The 24427-nt window shown below is 35.2% G+C and overlaps 1 protein-coding gene and 1 long non-coding RNA gene across 17 annotated transcripts in view; one reads left to right on the top strand and one right to left on the bottom strand.

The window, feature by feature from the left end:
• myo9b (myosin IXb) overlaps positions 1–24344 on the top strand; it is a 60197-nt gene extending 35853 nt beyond the window's left edge. For 2 of the 16 annotated variants that reach the window (XM_087241122.1, XM_087241120.1), the window contains 22 exons: positions 889–1011; positions 1098–1247; positions 2966–3078; positions 3156–3620; positions 4035–4122; positions 6654–6830; positions 8932–9023; positions 9143–9234; positions 11780–11964; positions 12082–12189; positions 12294–12464; positions 15072–15113; positions 15223–15334; positions 15417–15490; positions 15900–16089; positions 17905–18033; positions 18128–18233; positions 18303–18434; positions 18629–18752; positions 20932–21038; positions 21205–21332; positions 22844–24344. In XM_087241122.1, the coding sequence (XP_087097248.1) occupies positions 889–1011; positions 1098–1247; positions 2966–3078; positions 3156–3620; positions 4035–4122; positions 6654–6830; positions 8932–9023; positions 9143–9234; positions 11780–11964; positions 12082–12189; positions 12294–12464; positions 15072–15113; positions 15223–15334; positions 15417–15490; positions 15900–16089; positions 17905–18033; positions 18128–18233; positions 18303–18434; positions 18629–18752; positions 20932–21038; positions 21205–21332; positions 22844–23097 (3162 nt within the window). In that variant the 3' untranslated portion in view covers positions 23098–24344. Of the gene's footprint in view, positions 1–888; positions 1012–1097; positions 1248–2965; positions 3079–3155; positions 3621–4034; positions 4123–6653; positions 6831–8931; positions 9024–9142; positions 9235–11779; positions 11965–12081; positions 12190–12293; positions 12465–15071; positions 15114–15222; positions 15335–15416; positions 15491–15899; positions 16090–17904; positions 18034–18127; positions 18234–18302; positions 18435–18628; positions 18753–20928; positions 21039–21204; positions 21345–22843 lie in introns of all 16 variants that reach the window. The other 14 variants (XM_087241130.1, XM_087241126.1, XM_087241121.1 and 11 more) reach the window with 7 other exon arrangements.
• LOC147846431 (uncharacterized) overlaps positions 1–24427 on the bottom strand; it is a 59260-nt gene that overhangs the window by 14326 nt on the left and 20507 nt on the right. The gene's annotated exons all lie outside the window — the stretch shown is intronic.

Here is a 24427-nt window from a genome sequence, read left to right as displayed (position 1 = left end):
ATATATATATATATATATATATATATATATATATATGCTTGTAGATTGTTTATTAGATGTTATGCTAATGCATTCCCACTACACAATCATCAATCATACCAATCAATCTAAAAATAGAACTTCTTTACAAATAGTGATATTCAAGGCATCTATTGAAATTGTATTCATATCGCAAAATAACAAAATATCGCAATGTTAGGTTTCTCCAATATTGTGCAGCCCTACTAAAAGGTAGATATGTGTGTGTGTGTGTGTGTGTGTGTGTGTGTGTGTGTGTGTGTGTGTGTACACGTGTTTTTGTGACATATCGGGACACAAATCTGTATAATGACATGGGTATGACACAGGTATTACAAAAAGGAGGTGAAATATGGGGACATTGGTGACGTCCTCATTTTTTCAAAAAGCTTAAATCCCACAGGATGAGTTTAATCAGAGAGTAAAGCTGCACACTGACTCCTGTGATGGTTGGGTTTAGGGGTGGGTGGGGTGAGGGCAATATAATATACGGTTTGGGCTGTATAAAATGAATGGAAGTCTATGTAATGTACCCACTTTTTACAAAAACAAACAAACGTGTGTGTGCGTGTGTGCGTGTGTGCGTGCGTGCGTGCGTGCGTGCGTGCGTGTGTATAAAAAGCTACTCAACTATTCTGGACTGATCATGGCATCTATATATTGCTCCTATTTCCTTTCATCCTCATTTGAAAGTTGCTTTGGATAAGAGTGTCTGGTAAAAAAATAAATGTAAAAGTCTGTAGTCTTGAATATATGCAAAACCTGAGCAATTCACATCGCATCGGTCCGATGCTTTTAACGTTCTTTCTTTTGTCATTTTTCTTGCATGTTCATTTTGTTGTTGAAGGCAATCTTACACTGTCTCTGCAGGAGTTTATTGATCAGTTTAGAGTGCTGCTGCCAAAGGAAATATCAACACCTCAGGAGGACATTACTAACCTGCTGACTAAAATGGGATTACCCGGCTCCAGTTTTCAGATTGGCCGTACCAAGGTTTGTTTCAGTAACACATTTTACTGAAGAAACAATTTGTTGGGCGTATTGTATTTCCACAATTGACTCTTAAACAATGTGCACAGGTGTTCCTGAAAGAGTCAGAGAGACAAATACTTCAGGAAACTCTTCATAAAGAAGTCATGCGGCGCATTATAATTCTCCAGAGATGGTTTCGAGCCTGTTTGATGAGGAAACAGTATCTACGTGGGAGGAAAGGAATTATAACAATACAGGTAATGATTTGTTTGCTCCGGCAGGGACTTTACACCATCATGGTTTCAGAATATCAGCAGTTACTTCTGGGTTCTGATTATTTTTTGAGACAGGTCTTTTTTTACCAATTGAAACCTTATGACATACACTTATTTACTTGCTACCTATTACGAGTTTTAAGCAATGTAGGCCCACATGAATGCATGAAATAATGTATTTTCACAAGTTTGTAATGAGTGAAAACATACAGTAATACACCCCCTGACAAAAGTCTTTTTGTTGATCCCAGTTGCCTGAGCAACAAATAAAACTTGATTTCTAGTTGATCATTTGGAAAAGTGGCAAATGGTAGATTTGTTCTGATGAATCATCTGTTGAATTGCATCTCAATCCTCACAAATGCTGCACAAGACCTATTGGAGCCCGCATGGACCCAAGAATCTCATAGAAATCAGTCAAATTTGGTGAAATAAAAATCATGGTTTGGGGTTACATTCAGTGTGGGGGCGTGTAAGAGATCTGCAGAGTGGATGGCAACATCAATAGCCTGAGGTATCAAGACGTTTGTGCTGCCCATTACATTACAAACCACAGCAGAGGGCAAATTCTTCAGCAGGATAGCGCTCCTTCTCATACTTTAGCCTCCACATCAAAGTTCCTCAAAGTAAAGAAGATCAAGGTGCTCAAGGATTGGCCAGCCCAGTCACCCAGAGATGAACATGATTGAGCATGTCTGGAGTAAAATGGAGGAGGCATTAAAGACGAGTCCAAAGAATCTTGATGAACTCCTGCAAGAACGTTTTCTTTGCCATTCCAGATGACTTTATTATGAAGTTATTTGAGTCATTGCAGAGATGTATGGATGCTCATGGGAGTCATACATCTGTACATTATTTCTGTTAAGTGACAAGACTTTTGTCTAAGCAAAGTCAGACCTTATTGTCCTAATTAAATAATTAAAAATCAATGCATGATTATATTTTTTGTGGTAAAATAAGCGTAAACTAGAGGCCTTTGTCTTTCATATAAGCCACTTCTGATACCAAATGATAATCTAAATGTCAAGTTGGTATTTGTTGTTCCACTTGGATAGGTGACGAGACTTTTTTCAGGTAGTGTATGTGTTTTCTGCTTACCAAGGATGTTTATTTGTTCAGTTTCAAAAAAGTGATCTTTCTAATGTGCTAATTTGCCATTCTATTATGATTAGCTATAATTAGTGCTAAATCACAAATAATAGTTGTGAAATGAAAAAAAAATCTGCTTCGTGTTTTTAAGTAAACTGACAATATTATTACAAATTATATTTTTTTAAACTTTTTTTAATTAGTTGAAATGTCACATTAAGATCATTTATTTGAAATAAACATTACATTATACATATATTTTAAATGCATTTACTGTCACTTTTTATCAATCTAATGTATCTGATGAAAAAATAAATAAAAACAAAGTTGTTTTCAATATGGTTTTTACAAAAAAGTCATATTAGCATACTTTATGATAATGCCATTGATTTCACAAAATATATAGCAGCACAACTGTATTCGATATTGAGATTCAAATGGAAAAAAATATTTGTACTTTGTCCTGCACTTTATACTGCATATATTATGTAACACTTTTACAGTATTTATAATTTATTTGTGACCATCTTCACACTCAAATGTATTGCAAATATGTTTGGGAAGCTAAATAAATGATAATCGAGCCATTTTTTCCTCCTCTCATCCCACAGCGATCATGGCGTTTTGTGCGCGAGACGTACAGATGCAGAGCTGCTATTGTGATTCAGATTGCATGGCGAAAGTCCAGGCAGAGAGCAGAGCAAGAAAAACTCAAAGCACAGGCGTATGTCAAGTTTATCTTTGGTTTGTTTTTGTTCAGGTTTTGTTCAAAAGTCTTAGTAATTTGTTTGTCCTTTTTAGATTTCAGAGAGATCTGAACAAGATTGAGGAGAAGAAGCCCAGCCAGCCCAAACCACTGCCTTCACTGCCTAATGAATCCCGCACAGCTGAATCAAAGAAAACTGATGAACCGAGACCACAGTTAAACACAGACACCAAACCTAAAATCCCAACACAACCTACTCCGGGAATCACAAAGCAACTTAGTGTTAAAGAGGACCGACTGGGTCGGAGTAATCGAGGAATGGTTGGCAATAAAGAAAGACATCCGTCTCCTTCAGGCCTCCCTCGGCCTGTGTCTCTACCACTGAACATGAGCCAAAGTGCCTATAATGATAGTCAACATACTGTACAGCTACAGCGGCAAAACAAGTCAAACAGGCTGACAGAGAAGCCAGAGAAGTGGAAGGAGAGGAGCAGTGATTCCGCTCGTATGGGGAACATCGATGAGATAAAGCCACGAAGCCATGAGAAAATAGGTTTCATGTAAGAATTCACTTTAGGTCATGTTTTAGAATAGACTTCTTTTTTTCTGCTTTATTTTTATGTAAACTATGTATTTAAATGAAATATGTGTCTGTTATTCCTGGAAAAACCATCAGTATTTATATAGAATAGACTTTTTATGTTCATTTGTACATAGAATATATAAAATGTTCTTATATGTTCATTTATGTAGAATAGACTTTCTTTTATGTTCATTTTTTTGTGATTAATTTTGTATAAACTATATATTTGACTCTTGTTCCTAAAAATACCATCAATATTTAATTTTTTTTAAACATCTATGCAACTGTGTTTAGTCATTTGGTTATAAATTTTCACTTTGCCAGAGTTTATTTTGCAATAATGACTGGGTGATTTTCTCATATTTATTTGCTACTGTTTTCTATATTTTAGAAAACCTGGTATTTCTCTGTCTCTGGATAATGTGTCTAGGATGAGCTCTTCAGAGTCCGACAGCTCAGCCTCATCATCCAGGAATGAGGTACTCTTTAAAAGTTTGTAATGTTTGTTTGTCAAAAAGTTTGTAATGTTTGTTTGTCAAATCAAAAATGTTGTGACTACTTCAAAAATAATTTACTTTCATATTTTATGCGGAAAAACAAACATGTGTAAACGTATAATATACTGTTCAAACGTTTGGTGCCATTATGTGAATATTTGTTTTTAACATGGAAACATTTCTTTTAATTGAACGTTAATGTACAGAAGTCAGAATTATTAGCCCCCCTTAGGTTTTTTTTTTCTTTTTTTTTAAATATCTTCCAAATGATGTTTAAAAGAGTCAAAAGGCAGTTTTCACAGTATGTCTGATAATATTTTTTCTTCTGGAGAAAGTTGTATTTGTTTTATTTTGGCTAGAATAAAATCAGTTATTAATTATTTAAACACCATTTTGGGGACAAAATTATTAGATCCTTTAAGCTAAAATCTTTTTTGTTAGTTTACAAAACAAACCATTGTGCTACAATATCTTGCCTATTTACCCTAACCTGCCTAATTAACCTAGTTAAGCCTTTAAATGTCACTTTAAGCTGTATAGAAGTGTTTTCAAAATATCTAGTAAAATATTATTTACTGTCATCATCAGGGCCGGCACATCCATAGAGGCGACCTAGGCGGCCGCCTAGGGCGGCAGTATAGAGAGGGCGGCATCCGCGACACCTCCCTTACCACCCGTGTCCTCAGTTATGTCCGCGACACCTCTCTCACCACCCGCGTCTTCAGATATATTCGCGCATAGGCGACAGAATAGAGAGGGCGACGTCAACGACACCATCATCAGCACCCGCGTGTCTTCAGTTATATCCGCGCATAGGGCGGCAGAATAGAGAGCGCAGTGTCCGCGACACCTCCCTCCCTCCCTCAGAACCCGCGCGTCCGCGACACCTCACTTCATTTTCATAACCGGTCACTTTTGTTTTCACATTGGGGTTGAGGGCGGCATGATCGTCCTCTGCCTAGAGCTGCAGTTCAGCTTGCTCCGGCCCTGGTCATCATGGCACTATTATGTTTAAAAATGTGTTGAAAGAATCTTCTCTTTGTTAAACAGACATTTGGGGAACAAATAATTGGGGGCTAATAATTCCGGGGGGGGGGGGGGGGTATTAATTCTGACTTCAACTGTATGTCTGTAGTGTGGTTAAATAGTTAAAATCCACTAGACTTTTAATGCAGTCCCCACAAATCTGCTGTTTCAGATGTAACCTTGTGTGTATTTGATAGTTTGCAGACAATAAGATGCTAAAAAAAACCTTAGGTTTTTTATAACACAACATGTGTCATTTGACACCTATATTTCTGTGTGAGTGCCTTGGTTGTGCATGCTCAGAAAATATTATTTGAGGAAACAAGGCTTTTAAATGCTTGCTGCTAATAAACGTTCATGATTATGAAGATCTGCAATGTTACATGAGCATGTTAGATGTGATAAAACCAAAATTGGGCATATTGTATTGCATATCATAGTCTGTAGAGGCTCTGCCTTTTCCTGAAAAGGCAGCAGAGAGCAAGAGCTCATTTGCATTTAAAGAGACATGCACAGAACCAGCATGTTTTTATTATTTCACAAAAAAATTGGGCATCTACAGCATGATATAATAAATGATCTGGGGTGTTTTCAACTAAAACCTCACAAATATGTTCTGTGATGAATAAATTCTTGTATTAAAATTTATAAAAAGCATAATAGGTCTCATTTATGCAGAGGCTGAGAGAGCTTAATGTGCTGCAATTTATGAAAACTGATGCAATTACAAAAAACAAAGCAAATAATCCTCACAATGCAAACACATTAAGAAAGTGAAGTGTACTGCAAATTTTCACAATGCAAACAAATTAAGAAAACACATTCCAATTTCTCACAATCCATGCAAATAGCATGAAACTCAGTGGAAATGTTTCAAGGGCACCCAAAAATGTGACGGACCCAGCTTTTTAGCTTATGGTTATTTTGGATAATAATGTACAACAAACAAATCGTGTAATCAGGATGTTCAACTTACCTTTCAAAGATCACCTACAACTTAATCAATAGTAATAGTAATAACACAATAAGCAAATCCCAGCCGTGTCCTTCATTTTTTTGGGTCCTTTTATGTTACAGGCTATTTTCATGTGTTGTGAGAAATTGCATTGGGTTTTCTTAATTAGTTTGCATTGTGAAAACTTACAGGGCATTTTTTTTTAAATGTTTGCGTTGTGAGGATTTGCAACACGCTTGTCATAAAACCTTGAAGATCGTTTCATAATTTGCTGGTGTTATTTCATGTGCTTTCTTAAATTGCTGCAACTTAAGCTCTCTCAGCCACCCTACATTTGATAATTTTATATGGCATGGACAAAATTTACTTATTTTCAGCAAATAAATGCTCCTTTGACAAACATAGAAAGCTTTTGAACACTGGTGTATGTTGAGAGAATGTCATACAGTAGGTGCTATATGTATTTTAATGGACTGGATCAGCAGGTACAAGTCACTCTTTTGTTCCACCTAAACTAGTTCACGTGTCATAGGTTATGGTTGAGAACCGTAAGCGCCTCAAACACAAGCGTCGGCTTGCGCGTCCCCGCAGCGGGCTGAAGGTGGATGATTTGGATCTAAGTGACTCTGCGTACTGGAGTTTTCCCCTACCTCCCATAAGCCCCGCTGCTCCCAACCAGTCCATTACCCAAGTGGTAGTGGAGGCTGTGGTAAAAGATGACCCATTCACAACAGCTGCTTTTGCACGCAACAGCTAACATCTAAGAATCAGCATTAGCTCAATGTGGAGACTGCTCTTTGGAAACCAGGCTCGTCCTTTTCTTTGATGTTTCAGACTGGAAGCTGGTTTCTGACCTTTTTTGTATTATTGACACCATACATAAACTTTGATGATGTCGCTAGTTATGGTTATAAGTAAATGCAGTAAATAGATTGATGAAAAATCATGCTTTATGGTTGTTAGGTTGCAGATATGTTTTAAGCTTTTGACTCTGAAAATAAACAATGCTTTTCTGACTTCAACCATTTGTAGTGTAGAAGTTCAACTCTTCTAATACTAATTGTAAAACTAATACCCTAGAAAACACATTCTGTTAAACACCACATTCTATTTTATATTAACTGCACTGTAAAAAAATATCTGTTAATTTACATGTTCTGTATTAAGTGGATTACTTAGGCTACGTCCGAAATCACATACTTCCATACTATATAGTACGCTAAAAAAAGTATGCGAGCCGAGTAGTACAATTCGAAAAATAGTATGCGAGAAGTACCCGGATGACCTACTTCTGCCAGTGAGATTCTGAAGTGCGCATCTGATGCACGCTACACTATCCTAGATGCACCACGAGAGAATTTATGAATGGGAGTGAAGCGACGCAACTGACGTGGTTATGTGATCCTGATAAAATGGCGGATGTAGTACTTCCGAGTTTCATTCATACTGTATAGAACGTACTTTTCTAATGGATGAGTAGTACATTTAAATTCAAATGCACTACCTACTGAGTAGTAGGCGATTTTGAATGTAGCTATTGTGTTTCCTGTTTATTAACAGTTGCATTATGGGAGATTTATTCTTCTCTGTTGACCTGATATTGAAAATTCAATACTTTCCCCCACACTCCAAAGACATGCGCTATTGGTGAATTGAACTAAATTGGCAACTACATTTGCTGAAGTGTATGAATGTGTGTGAATGTAAGAGTGTATGGGTGTTTACCATTACTGGGTTGTGGCTGGAAGGGCATCCGCTGTATAAAACATGTATGTGCCAGAGTAGTTGACGGTTCATTTAGCTGTGGTGACCCCTATTAAATCAGGGGCTAAGCCAAAGAGAAATAAACGAATAAATGAAATTCAATAATGCAGCTTAGCAAAGTAACTTTAATTGGCATTTTTAGTAGTTTGAGACAAGATATTGTTAGAAAAATAATATAGAGTGAATCAAGTCTGCAAAATAACTGTGAAAGTACTGGCAGTTTGTTACCAGGTTTTTGTACAGTAATTTACAGCACAAACACAGACAAAATATTAGTTCAAACTATTAAAAATGTCAATAGGAGTCCATTTTTAACATCAGAAGCTTCTGGAAGAAAGATCAAGATCCCATGATGCAATTCAAAAGAATTTAAAAAATAAAATAAAAAAACACGAATCACCAAATACAGAAATCTGTTTGTTTACAAATATTTTTTACAGTGCGTTTATGTAACACTCACTGATTTCAAGCTTAAACAGCCTCAGTATCTGCTTTTGTGAATTGAAAATGTATTATTTATTATTTCACAATGGTGAATACTTTGGCTCTGAAGAGCTTTAGCTACTTATTTAACAATACTTGTCAGATTTTGTGCAGGTTTAACAATACAAACTTTGTACAGCAGTCTGAAAATATTGTTAAAATTTCATTACTCGTAGCAAAAAAGGTCAACATGAATTCGGGATGCTGAGTGGGAGATGTAATACCGGTGGTGGCACTAATTGAAGGAAATAAGCCCAATCAATCTGCCATATTACTGAACTTCATGGTTATTGGACATTCTTGGCTAAACAGTTGTCACTTAAACTGTTGTTTTGCATCTGCTTAAATGTTGTCTTGCTTTTTCTTGAGCTGTATGTGCTTGGTCTGCTGATCTAAATGCATGGTGGGATTATGCTGTCAAAGCTTATTACATTACTGTATGGGCAGTTTTTATTGGAATGATTGTCAAAGGTTCAGGATTCTGCTCAATGAAATGTTTTTGTTTTATCTGTAGTCTCATGATCATCATTTTGAGTATCTTAAAAAATACATTGGCCTTACAGATGCAGTCGTCTGTAGAATCCGATGGGTGTTTTCCATTCTCCAATAGATCACCAAGTGAGGAAGTGATTGCACCATCCATTACACCAGAAAGGTGATCACCTGTATTACTATTTTAGCATTTATCTGGAATAGCACAGCTAATGGCATTTCTTTGTATTTTATTGTAATTATGTAATCAACATTTAGTAAAATTATGTTCTTGTTTTCTAGGAAGGGATTCTTAAAGTTTTTTAAGAAGCGCTCAACACCCCAGGATGGGACTATTACTATGGTGAAGACTTTGGCAGAAAAAGAGGAACTAGGTTATTAACAATTTATTAATCATTTTAGGTTTGATCTAGAATTGAACAAATTTCATTTTGTAAAGCATTATGGATGGATTTCTTTTGTTAATATTTGTGTGCTATGGAAGAAAATTAAAATGAAAACCACATTAACAATTTCATCATAAAACACTTCACAAAATATCTGCCCAAACTAAAAATGAAAAGAAATTTTATTGTGACAGCACAACATCCCAGTCAAGTTGATAATCAAAAAAATGAAAGTTGTCAACTTAACTTTTCATTTTCACTGCATTTCTGCATCAAGAATGCCAATATTAAAATGAAAAGCCAAACTGAAAAATAAAATGCAAACACAATTTTTACTAAGCTTCTTAAAGCTCTGCATACCCGGTTCTGGGTCTGTGACATCATTTACTTCTGAATTCTATATATTTCTAAGGTCCGTACAGACCCAATACCCCCATAAGTGGTTTCATTCTCTCATCAGTTAGAATAGAATTTTTGCATAGATTATGATCAGCAGTCTAGACCACAGAGAACCTAAAAGATACTTTCAAATTTCAGTTAACAAAAAAAAAGAAGTGCCTCTTTTTGTAGATGTTTATTATAACACAGACAACATATACAATCATTTTAATCACTTTCAACAGTGTGTTATGAAAATTTAAAGTGTTTTTTGTTTTTTTTTAATGATACCAAACTTTTGCATTTACACCTCTGCATGTGGATTTTGGAAGTTTTCAATTTAGGTAGGCAAAATCCAGGTGGAAACCCCAAAATATCACTTGAATTTCAGAGGTTGATGTTCACGCTATAATAGTGTAACAATTCAAATTAAATTGTACATTAAAGTTTTCTTTTTATTGACATTTTTACTTCAGTTTTCATTTTCGATTTAATTTTCAACATCAACCTGAATGCAAAGCCTATGCTTGAATAATTTCATTTTTAATTTTGGTAGATATTTGGCGAACAGCATTTTATAATGAAATGGTTAATCTGGTTTTCATTTTAATTTCCAGTGTTTATTTGATTTATTTAAAATTGGCAGGATTTACTTTCTATAGTGTAAAGCATCTCAAAATTAAAGAATATATTTTTGTATCAATAACAATAATATTCATTCATTTTCATTTTGGCTCAGTCCCTTTATTAATCTTGGGTCGCCACAGCGGAATGAACCACCAACTTATCCAGCACGTTTTTACACAGTGGGTGCCCTTCCAGCCGCAACCCATCTTTGGGAAATAATAATAATATAATACAGTTAAATGTAATGTAGTACAGCTCAAATTTCTGAAGGTTATAGCAGTCGAAATGAGTATAAAGAGCTCAGGTGCAGTATGCTACAATTATTTTAGCTCATCTACTTAATAATTCCTTACATTTATATAGCAATTAACTGGACACTCAAGGCTCTTTACACTTTGGGGGAATCTCCTCATCCACCACCAGTGTGCAGCATCCACCTGCCACCAGTTATATTGCACTAAACCACACACCAGTTGATGGGTGGAGAGTAGACAGAGTGATGAAGCCAATTATGGTATGGGGATAGTTAGGAGGCCATGATGGACAGAGACAATGGGCAAATTTGGCCAAAGGACATCTTGGGATTTGTAATGACCACAGAGAGTCAGGACCTTGGTTTAATGAAAGATGGCTCTCACTGAGCAGTATAGAGTCCCCTTCGCTATACTGGGGTGTTAGGACCCACACAGACCGCAGGTTGAGCACCCCCTGCTGGCCTCACTAACACCACTTCCGGCAGCAACTTAGCTTTCCCAGCTTTTCCAGGAAGTGACCTGGCGCAGTTCTGCTTTGCTTCAGTGGATGTGAGAGTTGCTAAGAGCTAATGTAATGTGGTACTTCCACAGTACATTACTAATCTCTCTCACTCTTTTCCACTCTTCTCCCAGTCTCTTTTACATTTTACCGAGTGTAGTGGTATCTTACTTTAGCACCAACAGATTTTCAGGCTATTAGATTTTTCGGTTCTGTCCAGTTTTCTTGCTATGGCTGAAAGGCCTGTCTCTTTGACCTTCATCTGGACAGCCTGCTGCTTCTTTAAAAAAAAAACATTCATCATTTTGGGAAGTCAGTTAAAAAAAATCTGTAAAGTTAAACTGCCAGTTACATCAGGTAAGACATTTAATGAAAGAAATTAGCACTAGGTGCAGAGGAACACCAAAAACTGAGCTGATCTGAAAGTGATTTCTTAGTTTGATCAATGTTACATTGTTAAATGCTCCATTTTATTTTTGCATAATATATGAAACTCATGAAATGTGCTTAAACAACTACTTTCTTACTCTAGTTAGGATAAATTTGAACAGGACTAAGCAGTGCAACCTTTAAAATTAGGAAAAGGTAGGCTGTTCTTTAAGTTTGTGAAGACACTAGCAGAAAGAGAAGCGCTAGATGAAATGATTGATTGCCCATTCTGTGTTTATGTAAATAATATTTAAATAATTTATGTATCTATCAATTATGCAGTATTGAGTAAACATTAAATGTTACCATATCACCTCTTTTTCTGTCTTTCTCTTTGGGCCAAAAGCCAGTGGAAATCACTCAAATTCTCCGCGCACCAAAAACTCAGGCACATATCCTGGAGCCCATCGCAACCCCACCATTAAAATCAGCCGAGCTACTCGTACCCAGGTGCAGTGGAATGCTTCGCTGGACAGAGAGATCACTGACACCAATGAACTCCGCCACCTGGATGAGTTCCTTGGAAATCAGGTTTGTGATTTATGTTCTTTCTGAAAGGCAAAGCTGAAGTTCCAGTCCTGGGTGTTAGAAGTGAAGTTTCTGTTCATTGCTCATATCACTCAATCTGTGGTGTGATGTTGAATCTAGATGAACGATCTAAGCACACGCTCAAAGGAGCTCTCGGAGACGGAAAAAATCTTCTTCACAGCCACCACGCAGTTCAGAGAGACCATCAAAAGCATGTACTCCATTTCTGTACGTTTATCCATGCTTCTCTCATCTTTCACTCATATTTTCAGGAGGTAATCTTCACACTGATAGCAGTTGTTGGTAATAATCTGTTTTCCTATCTCCAAAAGAATCCCAGTATTGGCTATAAAGTCCTGATGTCTGGTTACCAGAAAAAGGTGGACAGTCTCGCAGGGAAGAAGAAAGCATCCGAGGTGCCGCTTGTGGTGAATCTTTTCCAATCAGTTCTGGATGGATTTATCAGGGGCGAGCTTAAACGAATAGACGCAGAGCCTTGTAAGGTAAATAAACTTGAACTGTAGTGATGCCCTTTGAAGTCTTGTTGTTCTCAGATATGTTTTTGAGATGGAAGACAAATTATCACTAAATCTGGGCCAACAGATTAGTGGATTTCCACAGAAATGTATCATGTTTTAACCACTTAGATGAGTGAATTACTCTTAAGCAACAGATTTGATCACATTTTTAGCAATTTCACACAAGTCTGCTATTTTCACTTTTTATGCATCATTCTAGTTTAGCAATGGTTGGATTATTTTTTAAAGATGTCTCATTATTATTATTATTATTATTATTATTATTATTATTATTAGGGCTACATTTGTTGTTTAAAAATAAGATTAAGCATTAATTGTTATATAATTTTTTTATTATTTGCACAGAATTTTCTGATGCCATTACATCAGTTTTTAGGGTCATATGCCCCATTAAAAATGATCTGGTGCAGAGCCTTGTAAGGTAACTTTACTTGAACTGTAGTGATGCCCTTTAAAGTCTTGTTGTTCTCAGATATGTTTTTGAGATGGAAGACAAATTATCACTAAATCTGTAGCATGTTTTAACTGCACTTAACTGAGTGTATTACTCTTAAACAACAGATATGAATATATTACAAATTTTACACAAGTCTGCTATTTTTCACTTGTCATGCATCATGCTAGTTTAGTGTTGGTAGGATTCTTATTTAAAGATGGCTCTTTATTGTTTTTCTTCTTCGTCGTCTTTTTCCTATTATTATTATTTTTATTATTAATAAGGCTACATGTATTGTTTAAAAATACAATTAAGCATTAATTATGTTATATGTCCTTTTAATTATTTAAACACAGAATTTTCTGCTGCCATTACTTCAGTTTTTAGGGTTATATGCCCCATTGTAATTGAACTCAACTTGAACTGTATTGATGCCCTTTAAAGTTTTGTTATGCACAGATAAGTTTTTTTAGAATAGGAGACATATTATTGTTAAATCTGGGCCTGCAGGTTAGTGGGTTTTCGCAGATTTGTATCATATTTTAATTTGACTCCACCAAATGTATCACCAAATTTCACTCAAGTCTGCTATTTTTTACTTGTTATACACCATTCTAGTTTAGCGATGGTTGGATTATTTTTAATGATGTCTCTATTATTATTATTATTATTATTTATTTATTTGATTATTATTTTTATTATTAAGGCTTAATTTATTTTGTTTCAATTAAAAAAAATCATGTATGTTATATTAAATAATTTTTATTTATAAAATGGAATTATTGGAACACAAAATTTTGCGCTGCCATTAAGTTTTTAGTCGCATACTCTATTAAAAAAAATGTAATAGTCTGATCCGGTACAGAGCCTTGTAAGGTAACTTAACTTGAACTGTAATGATGCCCTTTGAAGTTTTGTTGTCAGATATGCATATAGATAAACATATAGAAGACCAGTTACTCTTAAATCTCTGCAGATTAGTAGAGTTTCACAGAATTGTATCATATTTTATGAGTGTATTACTCTTCAACAACCGATTTGATCATATTTATAGAGTCTGCTAATTTTCACTTGGTAGTCACCATTCTAATTTATTGTTGGTAGGAATATTTTTTTATGTTTCTTAAGATAACAGAGGCTAAATGTATTGTTTAAAAATAAAATATTAAAGACAAAAATAAAACATTCATTATTTTTACAATTATTTTAACTCTGAATGCTCTGCTGCCATTGCTTCAGTTTTTAGGGTCATATGCCCCGTGTAAAACAACAACATTTTAATTATTATTATTGTTGTTTTAGTTGTTATCATTATTATTATTATTATTATAACCATTTTTCTTCCAGGAAAAACACATTGAGGTTAAAAATCTCTTTTACAAGAGCGTCTGGCCAAGATACATAGGCAGTATACATGTCACATGGGTCTAACAGACGACAAACAAAAAACAATTTACAGTTAACATGAATCACACATTTAGAAACAAACTATTCAAAACACAGACAAGCATTTAGTGAAAACAATTCTTTAAACTGCAACTTTGTTTGTAAATTATTGCATGCAAAAGGTGCTGCGTAGTTAAAAAGCCTTTTTTCTCGTACTTTAGGAACAGACAGTAAATTATTATCCTGTGACCAAAGGCCATAGCTAAGGACAGGTTTTTTTGCAAATGTAATTCTGGAGATATAATGGGAGTAAACCCAATGTAGATTTGTAAACAAAGATATGCTAATGCCTACGAATGGACAAAGCAGACCAACCTAGTCTAGCATACAAAACACAATGATGAGTAAGGGATTTAAAATTTGTTACAAATCTTAGTGCACCATGGTAAACAGTATCCAATTCGTGCAGACTCTGAGACCAAGCATGCATATAGATAACATTACCATACTCCAACATCTGCATAAGTTGTGCAATAAATATTTTTTAGAATTGTTAAATCTGCCTCTTTTGTAATGTAAAAATCCAGACTCTCTTTGGTGTCACTTTAGATTAATGTATTGTGTCCTTACATAAATCTTTAATTTTTAGAAAATATGAAATGTCATTCACATTTGATCCTGACAGAGTTTTCCGTTGTTCTTGAATTTATCTTGGGGACGCAAGACAAACACCTCTGTCTGTTTTTCAGGTTAAAGAACGAAATAGAAGAAAATCTAAAAGAGAGGCACATGTAAGTTATTTTCACAATACAGCAGCGCATTTATATTTATGATATATGTCAAGTCTTGGAATATTTATTTGCACCTCTTCTCACCTCTTCTATTGTTTTTTTCTGTAAGCCTGACAGCCCACTGGGACACTTATTTAGCACATACCAGGTGACTATTATGCAATCATGTGACCAGTGCACCTCTTACATATGGGGAATGGAAAAGGCCTTCATGTGCAGCTGTAAGTGTTTACAATCCTTTTCACTGACCAGTGCAAGCTGACAAGGATTTTGTGAGGCTTAATTGTGCATTTTCTGTTTTAGCTTGCAAAATGGTGTGCCATAAGAAGTGTCTGAGCAAGATAACTATAAATTGCACAGCTCACTATATCAGAAAGGTGAGAACTGCTGCCATATTACACTACATAGTATTGATAGATTACATACAGTTGAAGTCTATTATAATTATTATTAGTCCTACTGAATTATTAGTATATTGTAATTATATCATAAAATATAATGTTATCTTATTATGTTCTAAAATATCTTGTCATTTTATAAAATATCCTAAATATTATAGGAAATATTGCGAAAAATTCCTTGTTCTGTTAAACATTATTTGGGAAATATTTGAAAAAGCAATAAAAAAATCACAATAATGTTGACTTCAACTGCGTATAGCAAACATTCTGACAATGTGTACTCAACCATACTGATAGAATAATACGACCAGTTACAAAAGATTAATCTCTGTAATAAAAGATGTGGTAAATAATTACAGTGTATTTGTACATTTTCGTCATTCAGAAAGAAGGTGAGCACACCCTCCACTTTGGCGTTCCTCTCTGTGCCCTGGTCCACGCAGCAGACTCTGTGCCCTTCGTCTTAGAGCAGATGCTAGTACATGTTGAAATGAATGGACTGTACACAGAGGGCATCTACCGCAAGTCTGGCGCCGCATGCCGAGCCAAAGAGCTTCACCAAAAACTAGAGAAAGGTAAAAGTGAGATCTGATCAGTCTTCACTATCAGCAATTAGAGGGTTCTCAAAATAAAACATTTTATGACCGTTGCCACGTGCTTGTGCTACTTTTGACATGTCTATTTTAATTACTGTATGCTTTTTTAGATGTTACCTTTCATATAGTGTGTAATACAGCTGAAAATATAGTTATAAAGCAAACATAGCTTATGATTGAAAATTGTCATTATTTATGCAGCCTTTACTTGTTTCAAACCTGAACACAAAAGAAAGACAGGTGAAAACCTGTTACTATTGACTTCCATAGTATTTGAGCCTGGTTCTCTCGAGGTTTTTTAATTCTTCACTTTCGCTATTTGGTGAAGTTTTTTTTCCTTGCCGCTGTCGCCACTGGTTTGCATGGTTCAGGATCTGTAGAGCTGCGCATCGATGGAGAGCCACTTCAGTGTTTCAACTCTCAGTAGTGACTATTAAACCACACTGAACTCAGCTAAACTGAACTGACACTATTTGTCACAATCTACATTGTAAAAGCGCAAAACAAATAAAGGTGAATTGAATTAAATTAAATTAAGTTAAATTGAATTGAATTGAAATTAAATAAATCGAATTGAATTCAATTCAATTGAATGGAATTGGGTTGGATTGAATTTGTTTTTCTTACTATGCAAGCCAATGGTTTTCAGCTTTCATTAAAATATCTTGTTATCCGTTTAGCAGAAGAAAGAAACTCATTAAGGTTTGTAACCACTTGAGGGAGAATAAAGAGTAGAGAGAACTACTATCACTTTAACCACAAAAGATCATCTCTGAAATGTAAGCTTTTCAATTAAAAAGTATATAAATTATCATTTTAATTAAGGAAAAAAACTCTTATTTCTCAACTTTGGTCTTGAAAATACATTGATAGTACAGTTTAGAAGTTCATCAAGAAAGAAGTCCACTAAATGAAGTAAAATCCAAAATGTTTTCCTCAAACTTGGTTAGTTAGTTTATTTATATAGCACATTTTTTACAACACAACATTGCCCAAAGTGCTGAACATAATGAATACCAATTAAAATAACAAGTCCTACGGAACATATACATGACAATTAAAACATAGGACAAACCCCTCATCATTCAAAAGGCTCAAATGCTAAATAACAGAAATGCAGTTTCAGAAGCTTTTTAAAAATGGATAAAGTTGGAGTGTGTCTAATATGGGGTCAAAGCTGGTTCCAGTATTTTGTTCCAGTATTTTAACAGCAAAAGCCTGATCCAAACTTTACTTACACCGGGAACTTGGTACAGTAAGAATAAACTGATCAGAAGACAATAGTGACCTACCCTGGATATATACATATAGGAGATCTGATAAGTAAGATGCTGCCAGACCATTTAAGGATTTATAAACAAAATTTAATCATTTAAAATCAATCTGTGATCTACACCAGAGAGGAAAGAACTGGGGATATGTGTTCATGCTTGCAAGTTCCTGTCAGAAGTTTGGCAGTCGCGTTTTGGACTAATTGCAATCTTTTCAGGGCAACTAAATTTCTATTTAACTGAATAAAGATAGGAATGAACATCTTGATTGACCAAGGGTTAAATAAATGCTCAGGACAGTCGTCATTATTGCTTTATAGAGATGAGCTTTATATAATGTAGATTCTGTCATCATTTAAGCAAAAGCACAGCATTGATGCTGAAATGAAAAGAAAGTAATTACAGAGTTTAGAATTTTCAATAAATGTAAATATTTTGTACTATAGGAGATCTCCTCCAAAATGTAGAAAACAGCATAACAGTTGCACTTTTTGCATTAAAGCTTTTGTTTTCCCCCCCTCAGATCCACACACTGTCAGTCTTGACACTTACCCCATCCACACCGTCACTGGCCTGGTCAAACAGTGGTTACGGGAATTACCCGACCCACTTATGACATACAGCCTCTACAATGACTTCCTGTATGCTGTGGGTAGGTCTTGACCACATGCACTTTTGGATGTGAGGACTAAATATGTATGCCACACATGTTATGTTACAAACTAAACCTATTCTTTCCATTCCAGATTTGCCAGAAACATCTGAGCGGTTGCGCGCTGTTTATCGAAAATTAGAAGAACTACCTTCCTCAAACATCTCTACTCTCGAGAGGCTTATTTTTCATCTTGTGAAGTAATTATTGCATGACTGGCAATGATATTAGACATCTTGTGCATCGCCTAATTTCTTTTTTCTATTTAGAGTGGCAAAAGAGGAAGAGCACAATCGAATGTCAGCTGACTCTTTGGCTATCGTGTTCGCACCCTGTATTCTGCGCTGCCCAGATTCATCTGACCCTCTCCTCAGTATGAAAGATATTAACAAGACCACCCTGTGAGCATCATTTCCGTTTATTTGCCTTTTTTACGACTAGCTTGTTTTCTTTTTGTGGTTTCTTGTGGTTGATGGTGCAATGAGTCTAAAAAGAGTTAATGTTACTGTTTAAGGCATATGTGGCAAAACTTTCTTTGACTACATTTGAACTTTGTGGCCTCATGTATTTTCTCATGGTTAACATTTGTGTACAGATGTGTGGAAATTCTGATTAAGGAGCAAATAAGGCGCTATAATCAGAAAATGGAAGAAATTCAGCAGCTGGAAAGTGCTGAAGCAATGGCTGTTAAAGAGCTCCAGCTCAGGAGACAGAACACGGTAAGAGAAGCCTCAGATAATAGGTTTCAAAATAAACTGCTGTTCATTTCTCCTTTGATTTTATTGAATGTTTATGAAGGAATCCAAATAAAGATTGCTAGATAAAGAAATATTAAAGTAAATGCTGTTCTTTTAAGCTTGCAATTGGCCAAAAATTCCTGAAAACAAAAATGCATTGATCACAATGCACCATATGTTACTTGAGCACCAAATAAGCATGTTAGAATGTCCTTATAGTTTAACTCTCTTTTATTGATGCATTTTAGTCAGAGAGTTACTTTAATAAATACAAAGAATCACAAAACATTGTCTGTTCCAATATATCTGTTAATTAGTTCACATTTTTCTTTCTCTCTGAATTAAACAATACAATTATATATTCTTACACCAAGAACCAAAAAATAAACACAAAACACTCACAAAAAAATAATAATAATATGACAGATAAATAACATTATAGATAAAAGTAACATGTAAGGTTTTACTTGGTTAAGGCTACTAGAGGGCATGGCTCAATATCTAAAAGAAAACATTCAGAAAATAATTTAAAAATTGATGCCCAAAAAGTGCTTAGTGCTGGAAAATAAGAAAAGCTTGTTGTCGTAGATTGGATCAAAAACCAGGGTTAATTTTAGATATTTTTGCCTTGGTCCAATATACTCTATGTAACAACTTGAATTAGGGAATAACAAGCACAAATATAAGAGGTTTGTACACGAGACGGGGCCTTGAACCATTCCTCGTCTGATTTCCAGCTCTGCTTTATTTTTAAAAAGGATAAGGAACTCAACTTTCTAATAAATGACTAATTGTTTTATAAATTTTACCTTGTACCTTTACAGAGTTTTGTGTCTAAAACCTGATCAATTCCTTGTTTGGGAGGTGCATGGGGAGTCAAAAAATGAGTTTTAGGACAGTTCAATTTTTTCTGATAAATAAGAAAATGTAACAAACGTTTCATCACAAAAAATATCATTGATACTTACAATGTCCCGCCTAAACCATAACACAAAGATTGGTTTGAGATGGAGAACAGTAAAGAAGGAATTTTAAATATAGGATACTGGCTTGACATTGTTTGAAAATCTAAATGTTTTTTGAATTGTAACCTAATTCTTAATGTATCAAGTACTACATCAAGTATCAAGGGTTAGAGAAGTAGTTTGACGTCTTTAATGGTAATTAAGAACATAGTAAAGCATGCAAAGTTACTTGGATGCAAGAATTGCATTCGATTTCGACCTATGCAGGAGCCCAAAGGCAGTTTCCATAGTTTGACTGGCTCCAATATAAAATACTTTGAATGTTAGTTTCCCAATAGTAGACTAAGAAGAAAGTGCAAAACCATCTAATCTTGAGTCTGAGTTGTTATAGAAATTATTTATGCATTCTTATTAAGCCACTGTTTCAAAAAAATAAAAACAGAAATTACTTGATCTAAAGATCTAAAATAACTTTCGTATGAATATTGGAATACTTGGGAAAAGAAATTTAGGAAGAATATAATTATTTTTTTTTTATTTAGTTTGAGAATGTCATTATAAACAAACTTTATGTCAGGAATTTAATCTTTCATTATAATAACACTTAATGAGTGTGGTTAATAAAATTGGGTATAATAAAATATTTTGTGTGGCAGTTTTTTATAAAAGCAGTAAACCACTCAAAGATATGCTTTCAATATTTTCATAACTTATTGTCTGTTATATAGACTCGTTCTGGGTATTTTAGATACCCTGTCACACTGTCCCTAATGGCGCAAGTGGATACAATATGTTCAAATATTAAAGCATTAAAGGCATAGTTAAACACATTTATGAAAACGTACTCACATTGAGGTGGTTGTAAACTTTTATTGATTTCTATTTTCTTTTGAATATGAAACAAGATATTCGTATGATTGTTGGGAAATTGCAGCCATTGACATCCAAGGAACAAAAAAATACAATGGCTGCTTTTTTCTAACATTCTTCAGTATATCTTCATTCATGCTCAACAGAAGAAAGAAACTTGGGTTTGGAATAGATCATTTTTGGGTAAACTGTCCCTTTAAGCTGCAGTTCACTAATCAGCCACAGGTGGTGCTAGTATTTTTATTTCATTCTAATCTAGTTTAGCTTGTTTAGAAGTAAAGCTTGCAAAATGCATCTCGTAACTCTGATTTTACACTTTCCAGCAGATATTTGAACCGCCGAAATCAGATTCAAATGCTTCGTCGAAGGACAGAGCTGGGCTTGAAATTGAAAAGAACCTACTTAAGCGGATCAAGTCTATCAAGAATGAGAAGTGAGTTACACGTTTAACTTTTTTTTGTTTCCTTAATTGCTTTTCCTGCAGAACAAAAAAACTAGTGAAATCCTTTAATTTTACATTTTGATTTCATTTGTTCCTCTGTAATGTTCTCTGAAACACTGAATTAGTTGGTACTGATGTTAAGAATGTTGTGATTTAGGAATATTTTGGCCTACACACTGCCTGAGTTTGACCGGGACAGCTCTGATGCTGAGAACATGGACTCTGAATCATTAGTCAGCTCTGAAAGTCTACTAGAAGATCATTTTTCGAGTTTGGGCTTGGAAGGTCAGTACTGAGGTACAGAGCATTTTGAATACAATATCCTTGGATGCCCTGCATGCTCGGTGATAGAGAGGGCTTGGATTTGCTGCAATTGCGGTGAGCTGTTTATTGTGCTTGAGTTGTGTTTTTTAACCTGCTGTGTCTATAACCATGGGTTTGCTCTGCTGCTCTTACATTACATATAAAAAAATGTTTGCATATTTATTTTTATTACATATTGTTTAAATGTATTTCAGTGCTTCCTACAGGTTTGAAATATACTTGTGGCGGCAGCCAGATTGAAACGCACCTTTTACCCACAGCACATAAATGGTCAACTATAGACGTTAACACTTCAATATGTTCCCTCTGCTGCCGTGTTTGCTGTAGCCACTTGCATGCGACAAACAAAAAAATAAAAATGTGATTTTAAAATATTATTAAATATAAAAAAATATATATTTTTACCTATTATGGGTTACACTGATTTTTTTTAAAGGCTGTTTAAATAAAAAAAAGAAATCCACTATTTATCTTGCTTTTATGCTATTTAGGAGCCATGTGCACCCATTGACAGGGAAAGAGGGATCTCTTTCTCTCTTTCTCCCTCAAGTTCAAGTTGCTTTATTCGCATGACATTTTTTATTGTGATGTCAAAGCATTTTAGATATGTATAAAGTATGTAATATATTAGCATAATCAAATTAAGTACATAAATAACAGAAAAAGGAATTAAAACAGTGCTAAAAATATTATAATTACAAGAATAAAAATGTAGATTATTTAAATAAGGCAAATTAGTTGATTAGTTGGCTGGGATGAGAATCAACACCTCCAAATCAGAGGCCATGGCGCTCCCAAGCGTGTCCCACCGGGAGGAGGCCTTAAGGAAGACCCAAGACACACTGGAGGGACTTTGTCTCTGGAGGAGCTGGAGGAAGTGTCTGGGGGGAGGGAAGTCTGGGGTTCTCTCCTTAAACTGCTACCCCTGCGACCCGGCCCCAGAAAAGCGGATGAAATAAGATGAAATTAGTTGATTGATCATTTCTAATGGTGTGCAAATGTTTTGCAGCCAGTATATATGTAATTTTATCCTCTCAGAGAATATAGTAAAGAGTCATTTATTAAAGAATTAAATATTTCATGTTTCTCTCAGTCAGTTGTGAAGCCAAGCGAAAATAGGCTTAAATAAAAATTGCAAAATGCATGCGATTTAATGATTAACAATTTTAGAAAATGAAAGCAAAAAATCATGGACATTTTAAGATATTTAGAAACTAGAAGCCAGACGCGTTTTTTTAAAATGCCCAAAAGGCACGTCTCTGTGGGCCTGCACAGCATGTGAGATTGTCTGTGGGAGTGTTGACCAGTCTGGTGCACACACACCGAACTGTACAAAACGTGTAGGACCAGACAAGATTTTCCACTGGTTAATCGATCACAAATAATCAACAAATACACCTGCCCAAGTAAAGTGTATGTTTGGGAAGCACTGCATTTAGTCTCCAGTGGTTAATCCAATGCATCTTTTTCAGCGAATGATGCCTTGAAGTGCTTAAAGCCAGAGAAACCTGCTAAACCTCCTGATTCAACACATGACACCAAAATGGGGAGCAAACAGCCAACTGAGGGCCGAAACCAAAATCGCTCTGCCTCACGCAGAGATGGAGTCCAGTCTATGTGTGTCATTCAGAAGCAAAACCTCCCAGAATCTGCTGTTTCTACAGGCAATCAGGGCAAGAGACGATTTTCCGAACTTGACATTCCTTTTATAGATGAGGAAGATTGACCTTCTGCAACACCACACTGAACACAATCTGAAATCTATAATCTATATGCAAATATTTGCATTCATGCTACTGTCAGCATTCTGTTTCTAACCTTATCGACACCCAGTTTGAGGAATGAGTCAAATGCTGTATTCATGTTTTAGAGCATGGGTGTCAAACTCAAATCCTGAAGTGCCGCAGGTTTGCAAAGATTAGCTTTAACCCCAATTCACACACTGAATCAAACTAATTGAGTCCATCAGGCTTGTTTGAAATCTACAGATAAACATGTTGAAGCAGGGTTGGAACTAAACTGCAGAGCTTTGGCCCTCCAGGAACAGCCCTCCACCTGTGTCTTAGAGCATGGGTGTCACACTAAATTTCTGGAGGGTTCAGTTCAGTTCCAACACTGCTTCAACACACCTATCTGTAGGTATCAAGCAAGACTAAAGCACTCAGTTAGTTTGATAAGGTGTGTTTAATTTGAATTGGAACTAAACTGTGCAGAGCTGCGGCCCTCCAGGAACTGAGATTGACCACTGTGTCTTACAGCTCATGTTGTGTTTATAGATTACATTCAGGAACTAAACAAATCATTTTATAAAAAGTACATTCAAAGCCATAACTGTTCTGCATAATGTTTTGCTAGCATTATTTAAATATTGCTTTGTAACCTTCCTAATCTTTTGGCTGTTTCAAACTGAGCCTGTATATGTTTTATAGGTGCATGTTTGAGTTTAATCTTTTCAAAATCAGGAAACTGGAGAAAACTCCTCTTCCTAACCACAACATTGATTGTTTTATATGAACCTGCTGTATGTGGTGTAAACAGTTTTGAAACCCAGTGCATTCTCAGTGAAACAGATCGAATGAGTCTTATGTGAATATTTTTATATTGTCAGTCTTTTTTATGTGGAAATGTGATGTTGGTAATCATATGATCACTTCCTAGTGCACTGCTCCAAGATGGGACATATTTGTTATTTTTAATATCTAATGTCAGATTCTGACAATCTCCTCAGTCAATCTGTGTCATAAAAAAGCTGTTCTGTATGTTTTATATATTATGTGTGGGCCATAGAGATGAGGAGAAATAGTTACAACAGGTGTTGAAACTAGTCAGTCGGTGATGTAGATTGTAAATATGAAAACGTTTTAAGACACCTGTAATCTTTACTCCAATGTCAATTGTATGTGAAAATATAAAAATGATTTATAATTTGACTGTCATCATTTAAGATATCCAATATAAAGTTTATCCAATATACACTATTGTAAATATCTCGTTTGTTTTAAATAATATCCCTGATGTTTTTGCCCGACGAAACTCCATCTGGCCAGATAACACAA

Source organism: Danio rerio, chromosome 2, assembly GCF_052040795.2.
Source record: "Danio rerio strain M-AB ecotype USA chromosome 2, GRCz13ab, whole genome shotgun sequence".
Taxonomy (NCBI): domain Eukaryota; kingdom Metazoa; phylum Chordata; class Actinopteri; order Cypriniformes; family Danionidae; genus Danio; species Danio rerio.
This window is presented reverse-complemented; position numbering and strand designations above follow the sequence as displayed.